The sequence below is a fragment of the Fibroporia radiculosa genome (genome assembly GCF_000313525.1).
Source record: "Fibroporia radiculosa TFFH 294 genomic supercontigs, scaffold1239, whole genome shotgun sequence".
Lineage (NCBI taxonomy): Eukaryota > Fungi > Basidiomycota > Agaricomycetes > Polyporales > Fibroporiaceae > Fibroporia > Fibroporia radiculosa.
In genome coordinates, this window is record NW_012133276.1 from 52,638 (window position 1) to 62,112 (window position 9,475).

At 50.7% G+C, this 9,475-nt stretch overlaps 3 protein-coding genes across 3 annotated transcripts; 1 reads left to right on the forward strand and 2 right to left on the reverse strand.

Moving 5' to 3' along the window:
* Positions 1-147: 147 nt before the first annotated feature.
* Positions 148-4,665, reverse strand: FIBRA_02359 (uncharacterized protein; the record flags this gene model as incomplete). The annotated part of the gene is made up of 9 exons (XM_012324222.1): positions 148-259; positions 311-582; positions 638-900; positions 953-1,134; positions 1,185-1,360; positions 1,411-1,536; positions 1,599-1,967; positions 2,017-4,470; positions 4,519-4,665. 9 exons carry the CDS (start codon positions 4,663-4,665, stop codon positions 148-150), a joined length of 4,101 nt encoding a protein of 1,366 aa, XP_012179612.1.
* A 391-nt stretch (positions 4,666-5,056) lies between these two features.
* Positions 5,057-8,484, forward strand: FIBRA_02360 (uncharacterized protein; the record flags this gene model as incomplete). The annotated part of the gene is made up of 10 exons (XM_012324223.1): positions 5,057-5,359; positions 5,420-5,809; positions 5,859-6,461; positions 6,518-6,823; positions 6,874-7,111; positions 7,162-7,253; positions 7,306-7,428; positions 7,491-7,634; positions 7,693-8,318; positions 8,379-8,484. The coding sequence occupies 10 exons, from the start codon at positions 5,057-5,059 to the stop codon at positions 8,482-8,484; spliced, it is 2,931 nt and encodes a 976-aa protein (XP_012179613.1).
* Positions 8,485-8,791: 307 nt separating this feature from the next.
* On the reverse strand, positions 8,792-9,376 carry FIBRA_02361 (uncharacterized protein; the record flags this gene model as incomplete). The annotated part of the gene is made up of 3 exons (XM_012324224.1): positions 8,792-9,013; positions 9,068-9,182; positions 9,237-9,376. The coding sequence occupies 3 exons, from the start codon at positions 9,374-9,376 to the stop codon at positions 8,792-8,794; spliced, it is 477 nt and encodes a 158-aa protein (XP_012179614.1).
* Between the last annotated feature and the right edge of the window lie 99 nt (positions 9,377-9,475).

Consider the following 9,475-nt stretch of genomic DNA (forward strand, 5'->3'; position numbering starts at 1 on the left):
TAGTTCAGGCGTACATCTCGCAATGCAGTACATTCGTGTGCGAATGAGCGGTATATGTATACAATAGTCATTACAAGTCAGGGTATAGAGGTATAGCTACAGACCATGATTATATCTAGGGGGGTTGTGTGGGTGGTAATAACAATATCACTCGTATCGCTCCGTAGCTTCAATACAAGCATCCAATAAACATCCGTGGCTATCCGCAGGAGTGGCCTGACTCAAACGACCCATCACTGCGTCTAAGATGACATCTCGTCTGCGAAGCAAGTTAAGACAGGGATCATAGTACACAATTTAAGACACTCACTGAATTCGGCCATAGGCAACCTCGACATCCGCTTTCAGAGAACCGATCGACATGGGCCAAGCAGAAAATGTCTTTGAATCAAATATGAAAGATATAAATGCCTTTCCTTTGGCCGCCGGAAACAAAACGGTAGCCTTGGCGTGTAGTGCAAGTATTCCATCGTCCACTGGCGAGACGACTTCGACTAACAGTGGATACTTGATAGCCAAGAAAGTGAACTGCGAGCGAACTTGAGCGCATGACGACCAGAAGCCACCGAGCCGTTCCACGATCTGCGATGGAGCAATCACAATCAGGGCAAGTTGATTTAGTGTCAGATAGTGCTACCTTGCGAACGTTGCCCTCTTCGGGGAGTTCAGAGAGCAGCTGTTGAGCGGCGCGCAGCGTCAGATCCGTGAAATGGGGAAAGACATCTCGCTCTCGTGTTCGAGCATGCTGGGTTCGAGACACAGTTGCCTTCCACAAGTTCGGCCTGTGCTTCACGCATGGAACAGTAACCTCATAGCTTGCATTGTAAAACAAGACAATCACATCAGCTGTGATTGTCGTGATCTGCCACAAGTGAAGGGCTTGCAGAGCCTCTAGCTCATCTGACAAGATATCAAATGAATGACAGTGTGATCATCCGATAATTCTACGCACCTTTTAATCTGAACACCTCGACGCTCGTACTTTCCTTTTGAATATGGATGACGTGTTGAGCTTGTGCAATAGCATGAGACGTCTCTCGCTTCTGCTCCTCAATCTCCGCAAGTTTTTCTTCCATCCGTTCAAGTTTTAATCGTCCTTCCGAGACGTCGGTCCGATAAATTTCGAGCTCAGTGCTAGCCAAATCTATCAGCCTCATTGTAGTTTATCAAGAATATTAAACCACCTCTGCTCAGAAATAGTTGCCTTCAGCTCGTTCAAATAGTCCTGATCGGAATTCTCGATCTCAGCAATATTAGCTTGCTCGCGCTCAAGCTCAGCCATCACTTGGGCGTATTCCTGGCGTAGGTCGGGCAGGTTCTCCTGCGCTTGTTTCACAATCTTCGCAAGCGTTTGAGCGTCCTGCAGAAAATGACAATTCTGCCGACAAGTCTAATACAGGTGACTCGTACCGATTCAAGGTTGGAAAATGCTTGCTGTGCTCTGCCATATAATCTTTCTGTCCAGTCCATTTTCCAATCATACCACTGAGATTTTGCGGTGCCATAATTATTCGCCTTGATGAGCTTAAGCTGGTGCTATAATTCGAAAAAACAGACATGAGGGATATCTCTCCCTGGTGCTGCACACAAGTACGTACGATCAGAAGGGCCTTCTCCGAATCATCGGCAGAGACGAAATCTCGGAATAACTCGGGCGTCACCTTGTCTGTTTCCTTTTCTGCTTGGAGGCAAATCTTCTTGCTATCCTCGATCCAGGCACCGAGATCGTTCGCGACCGCGGTAAATAGCTCGAGTCGCGGTAAATCTACAGCCATAGTCACGGCGAACTCTGCCAGAGGGACGGGGTCGTCTTCTAGTTCAGTACTGAGCTCCGTGGAGGAACGACGACGTGACCGTGATCGAAGCTGTGGAGGAGGAGCAATTGATTGACGAGGTTTGGGCATGGTGAGCTCATCCATGAAGCGTATTCCTGTCATCGCAAAAAATTGTTCGATAGATATAGGAGGCTGGAACGTTATCGTTAGAAGGCTAAGTCATACTAAAGCCTACACTTACGCCTTCGTCGTCAAACGCCGCAGCTTCTTCTCCTACCTCATCCCGCCATTGCTCAGCGGCTGTGACCACATTAACAGGTGTTTTCATGGGTCCAATCTCGTGTGATGGAGCGAGTTCGGTAATATCGAGCGGTACTTCCGTTGTGGGTGCGACGGTATCGAAAGTATGTACTTCTGGCCCTATGGTAGTGGATGAAATAGATCTGGCAATAGCGGGTGATATATGGTTGGGCTGAGGTGAAGCTGGCGATGGTGATCCGCGCGTTGGACTGGGTGTAGCAATCGCTTGTCGGAACGCCTCCCGTTCGCATACCTTTGCTACAGCTGGTGCGGGGCTATTACTTCTAGAGGGGGTTGGAGGATCCTCTCGAATAATTCGGGAAACATCTGGATATAAAGGTTCCCCTGTGTTGCCAGCGTTTGCACCAGGGTCAAATACGAAATCTTGACTAGTGGGCACAATCCCAAGACTAGCGCGTGCCCGTCCAGGTCTCGCGCCTTGTCCAATTTGGTTTGTGGGACTCTCTGCTTGATTATTCGCCGGAGAACCATTTGAGCCAGCAGGAGGCAAAGCACCAGTCCCTAAGCTCTTTCTCTGTGCAAAGTAACCGGACGGCCTCCGTATCATGCTCGTACGCCTGATACCCTGTGGCCGTGCAGGCGAAATGGGTTTTCCAAATGGCGCTTTCTTTATGGGCTCATGTTTGCCTATTGCAGCCCGTTTGGTGGGACTTGGTTGATGGGCACTCTCAGCAGCGGGTGGGGCTGGACGCTTCATAGGTGACTTGCGCGCACTAGGAGGTGCAAAGGCAGCCGTTCCGGTGCGAGCTTGGTGCTTTACGGGGGACTGAGGAGCAATAGTAGTAGCAACCTTTCCGATCGCGGGTACACTAGAAGAGGACGCACTAGACCGAGAGAGACTGAAGCTGAAAGGCTTAGGCGCCATCACGGACAAAGGTATTTTTGAGGGTGAACGAGGGGGTATAGCGGGTGTCTTTGATCCAGGCGCTGAAAAAACACTTGGCCGACTTGAGTTTGGAGCGGTAAAGACAGACAGCTGAACAGCCTGTACACTACTTGCGGCTGGTAAATCATTGACAGGTACATCTGGGATGGGGTGGGTTTCAGACTCAGTGAGGGCGGGTGCCGCAGGTTTCTCCTTAGAGGCAGTGAGCGGAACTTTGACGACTCCCTCATCTTCACCGCTTCCAGAGTATATGCCTGTAACTTCCATGGAAGAGTCCTGCGTGCCAAGACTCGCTCGTATCAAACTTGTCATATTGACCGTATGGTCTGCCCCAACATCATCTGCGAAGCTGTCCTCCGTACTCGTGAAACTATCATCTTGGAAGGGCTGCTCTTTAGCATCTATGGGGTCATTGCCACCAAGGCTATCTTCGGGTTGCGCTGTACTAGACTCTCCTATAAGATCCGAGGGCGGTGGAAGAGCGAAAGAGGGACGCGACCCCACAACGCGACCCATAGCCTCTGTAAATTCCATAGTCTCGCCCTCCTCAGCACCAGCGTCAGATTGGTGTGATGGACCTGGTTCCTCGTACGAATCTTCAGCTGCTGGCGTTTCATATGGTTCGTCTCCTGCATGAGTCATAGCACGAAGCTGTAGCCATGCATCACTGGGAGGTTCAGGAGGACGCAAGGAGCGGGAAATGGGAATGATGAATTCTACAGGTTGCGAGTCGTCTCCAGAAAGTCCTTCAGACATAAACGACTCGGATTGGACGGAGCTGGCGATTGGATCCTCATCTTGATCATGTGCATGCGGCTCCCGGTCTAGTGAGAGACGAGGTAATGGTTGCTGTGAAGGGAGCTGGTTCTCGGAATGTCCCTGGGACGATGTGAGTGGAACTACAGATGATCGTCGGGGGGGAGGCAACGAGACTCGTCCTTGGCCAAGAGAGAGAGAGCGTTTTCGCTCAATATTTAGCCGGATGGCCTCTGTGATTTCCATATCTTCGTCGTCATCTTCCTCCTCATCCGTGAATTCATCGTCATTGGTAACATAATTTGTCGATGTCGACTGGTATTGATTGTGCTTAAGAAAGTCTTGAGGCAAGGGCGCAGTGTCATCCATATCTAGATCCATTGATCGCTCACCAAACTCGCTGAATGCCACAGACGACCGGCGCACGGAGCTACGACGGCCGCTGTTGGATGCATTGGAATCGATGTTCTCACTTTCTTCGTCGTTTCGATCGGCACCGGGCGAGTCGTCTGTAGGAGATGATGAGGAGCCTGTGCTGTTGTTGCCTTTCTGTTCTCGCTCGAAGAGACGGACGTGCGCGTGACTAGCGAAACTAACTCGGCGACCTAGAGACTTTCGCGAATTGTTATGAACCTCAGTAAAGTCCATGGACTGTGTGTTATTGTCATCGGCGGATGATTCGGTGCTATCTGGTAGACTGGCGGTGGCCTTGAGAATGCTTTTGCGCGGTGCCTGCTACCGGGATCAAAAGTGTGATATAAGCTGCAGGGCGTTACTTACGAGGGAGCGACGAGTCTTGGCGGCTGGACTGAGCTTCTCGCCTGGTGCGATGCTGTATGCACGCCTGCGATGGCTGTGGCGAGAGGTCTGACCTTGGCTAAGCACAGCTATCGACCGCCGCCTGTTTGGGGAGATTTTGTTGGCCATCCCTACAACCTACGATTCAAATCAAGAAATTATGTAAGTCTAGAAACACAACCAAGCCTTGACCGTGACGGTTTACACCAAAGAGTTCTCGTTCGGTTCTCGCAATGCTCGTCAAAGGCGACGCGACGGTCACCTGACTGCGACGCGACCCTCGTGTCATTCGCGTGTCGCCGTGTTCATTGTAGCCACTCGCTTGTACAGCGCGTTTGGCTTTGATAATTCTTAAGGACCAGCGATACGCGCCATTCTTATCAAGGGCCAAGGTGACAGCGGGTCTGAGAGCTTATATATCCACCCGTAAGTGAACTCACGCTGCTACACATGTGAAGCCTTGAGGATGAAGCTTACAACTACTTGTGGATAATCATACCTAGCTGTCTATTGACTAAGAATGTCCAGCAAACCAAAGGCAGCTCCTACGCGTGCATCCGCTCGTACCAAGAGCGTGACGAGTACCATTCCGCCGGCCACCCGGACAACACGAGCTACAGCAACAAGCAGGGCAAACGGCGATGCGCCATCTACAGCCTCTCAACCTGTAGCAAGAAAACTGTCGAGCAGGAAACCTCTACTCAACAGAGCGAACTCGCCTGAGGTCCGGGACATGGCCGCCGGCGGAATGACGATGACTGCGACAAAGGCCAAGGCTAATACCTTGGACATTTCGACCGAAACAGATAGAGAGCCCATCAAGGTATGTAAATTTGTTTGATGTATAGATCCCCATTGCAGTGCGATAATACAGTAACAACAGGCGTTCCTACGTATACGTCCCCATCTGGGAGACTGTGAACCATCCTCCGAGCCTTATCTTGATCCAACTTCTGACACTACAGTCCGCATGACTGATCCATACACATCTAACCATTCGCGATTATCGAGCGTGAACCCGTCATCTATGTATAAATTCTCGCACGTTTTCCGTCCTAACACTCGACAGTCCGAATTTTTCGAGAAGACCACACTTCCATTGGTGAAAGACTTATTGGACGGGCAAAGCGGGCTACTATTTACATATGGTGTGACAAATTCTGGAAAAACATACACAATTCAGGGTGGGTCCGAGAAAGGGAACGCCGGGATTCTACCCAGAACATTGGATGTAATTTTCAACAGCGTCGAAGGTCAGCATGGTGATGGTCGGGTACGCCTGCTCGTGCATACCAGTCGACCGATGTTCACGCCTATTGTAGTATCGTCCAGTTCGTTTGAATGGCGTAGAGCTTGCCGACCATCTGTCCCAGCCGCATTCGCAGACGTTGCGTCAATCCTCCACCGCTCCTGCATTAGCCGATGTACTCGAGGATATGAAGGACGTCGACATCGATATTGATCCTACCGTCCTCAAGCTTGATCGCAATCATGAATACACTGTGTGGTTATCCTATACTGAAGTCTACAACGAAAAGGTGTACGATTTGTTTGCTTCGGTAGACTCAGACGAATCTTCAACGAATACGAGCTCGTCCAGTATTCCACGACCCACTTCGTCTTTCCTAAAACTGCCGCTGCCATCAAGTCAATCTCGCCCTCTGTTACTCACGCGCAAAGCGTTGTCGGTCAAGTCATGTCCCTCATCTGATACCGGTTTATCTACATCAGAAATTGGTGGTGTTGGGAAGTACATTGCTGATCTTCGACAAATTCGAGTGCACAGTGCCGCCGAGGCGAAGGCACTCCTCCGACTTGGCCAGATGCACCGTCGCGTCTTCGGCACGCTTGCAAACAGCCAGAGCAGCCGTAGTCACGCTCTTGTTACAATCAAAATTTTGCGCGTACATCGCGGCGAGCGAAATGTGTGTCCTTCATATCTTCAGGGACGATCGTCAATGACAATTTCTCCTGGCAACAGGACCCTACCTCAATCCAGACTTCTCGCCTAACGCTGGTTGACTTGGCCGGTTCTGAGCGCACAAAACATACTCAGACCTCTGGTGACCGTCTTCGCGAGGCAGGAAGTATCAACAAGTCTCTCATGGTTCTCGGGCAGTGCATGGAAACTCTTCGTGCAAATCAGCGATCATTGGCGCGCAGCCTGGGTACCACGGCAGGACGTGTGGATACGCGAGATGTGAAGAAAGGGCTCGCCATTGTGCCCTTCCGCCACAGCAAGCTCACTGAAATACTCATGGACTACTTCACTGGAGAAGGCAGGGCGGTGAGTGTAATGTTTAAAGGGTAATTCGGATGTCCAATATTCTGTCGCAGGTAATGATCGTGAATGTCAACCCTTATGATACGGGTTTCGATGAAAATTCACATGTCATGAGGTTCGCGGCTCTTGCACGGGAAGTTTGCACTGTCCCAGCTACTGCCGTTCCGCGTGCACTCCCTGTACGGTCTGTCTTGGCGCGAGACAGCGTAATCCCACATCGAAGGAAAGTTACTATATCTACTGAGGGTCCTGGACGAAAGGCCAGTGAAGCACACCTTGAGGTGCTTGAAGGTACGTACTACCCTTTTCGCGCGTGCTTGGTTTTTGAGCATTCTAGGTAGAGGATGAAGAGCCTGATGATGAAGATGACGATGAGCCGATCAATCCTCTTGTCGACGCCCTCTTCGATGAGATTGAAGCTCTGCGTGCACAGGTAGGCCTATCACTGACATCAGAAGCTGAAGTGCCTCATCTCTACTGTGTAGTTATTTGAAGCGGAAATGCAATGTGCTGTCATTGAGGCAGAGACTCGCGAGGAAGTGATGGAGGAGATGGAGGAGCGCATGCGCAGCATGGAGAAGATGTTCAAACGACGATTGATGAAAGAAGTATAATCCGAACTCCTTCGTTGTGGATATCTAGCTCGACTTAACATGTTTCTCTGTAACAGGTTGAACAGAATGAAAAGAAAATGGACGCGAAGATTGACATGCTGAATCAAACAAAAGCTAGACATGCTACTCGTTACCAGGTAGACGCATCCGATGAGGATGAAGACCTACTAAGTGGTCAAGATGATGAGCGAGACGAACTGGTATGTCTAGAGCATTGTCTTACGAAATAACATTCAGACTTTTCGTCTCGAAATTCAGGAGCCGGATATAAAGAACTTGGCTGCATCTCAGCGTCATGCCTCTTCGCAACTGAGCCGATCGACGTCGCCTCTTGCTGGCAAAGGCCGCCGGAGGACCAAGCACAGCAGCCTACGTCCCGATCTCGACGTCGTCTCGGACTCCCATTACAGCACTTCCGAGGAAGGAATGGATGTCGACGATTGCGTGACTAGCCACGAAGGGTCTAGCGACGAGGGTACTGAGGATGATGACATAATTACCTCTCCCTCTGAAGATTCGGACGAATTGGAGCATATGCCGAGTACGAAGCCTTCTTTACCCAAGGATAGCAAACGTTCTCTGCAGCCATCGTCACACACACTACTCTCGAAGGCCCCCTTGCCCATTTTTGAAGCCGATGTCAAAGCGGGCAAGGTCGCTGCGGCCACACGGAGGTCCACCCGCAACAGCAGAACGTCTGATAAGCTTGCCGCGCTGGAGCATAGCCTTAACAGGCTCTCACTCAAGGATAGCAGACCAGCGCGGGACTCGACGGCCGTCATACCCGACAAGAAAGCACGTCAGGCAGCGGTCGCCCACGATGCACCAGACGTTGCGTATGTCCCACAAGCGGGCGAAACCGATACCTTGAAGAAGAAAAAAAGGTGGGCTCAACCAGTATACTCTACTAGAATATGATGGCGACTGACTGGGGGTGTTCACAGACAATTGGGCAAGAACCGTGTTGTTACGGACGACGAGATGGCCGCAATTATCCTAGGAACATCACAGGACACTGGGAAACAGATCCGGCGTAGTGCACGGCACTGACGTTTCTGACATCAATTCGCTTCATTTACTGACTTGATGCCCAAAGCATACTCATTTGGCAACGTATGACATTTGCTGTAGACAAGCGCTACTATGTACAAAAGAACTATCATCAAAGGACTGTTAGTGATAAGCATTAAACGTATGAATCGTCACGATGTGAATTGAGACGGCGTATTGGGGAATAAAAACATGCGTTGAGAGCTGTCCAAGTAGTACATGCTGATGCGAGCACAGGCGAGTAGAGAAAGCAAGAATGATAACAGGATAAAAAGATGTGCTCCAAGAAGGCAACAATGTGAACATTTTAATCGTCACGATCCGCTCCTCTCCGTCGGCTGAGACTGAACCTCGATGGTGACGAAACGGGTGGACGCTCCGTGGACTGGAAGGACGAGCGCGAACGTGTAGGACTGATTGCTTCCGGGTCGAACTCAAGACGAAGGCGGAGCTTGCCCTGACCCTCACGCAGTTCTGCATGCACGTCGGCCGAGGAAACCCCTGCGCCGTGCTGGAGATGTCGCCAAAGCTATATCTAGTGTGAGCAAAGTCTGAACTGGATTTCACGCTAACTGTGACGTACATCAATCTCGGCAGATCCAAGCAGCTTATCCTTGCCCAACGTTTTGTGGTCGTAAATCCATGCATGCAGCCTAGGTTGTGCCGCAGGAGAAGCGGAGAATGTGAATGATTCGTTCCTAGAAAAAACATCGTCAGCTACTGCCAAGAAATACACGTACAAACTACCTCACCATTCTGGCGTCGCCGTCTTGTGCGAATGTTTCGTCTTGTACTCCTTGTCGCCGACGCGGACAATGACGTATGGCTTGACATCACCGGTAGACATATCCTTTGCATCCATAATCACTACTCGCAAGGCCCCAGGCTCCATGCTATGACCATGCATCGAGCCATTACCGAGTACTGGAGATCCACTCTCGCCCACAGATGGGAACGCAGTGGGCCCAGCACTGCCTGCGCCTACTGGCTG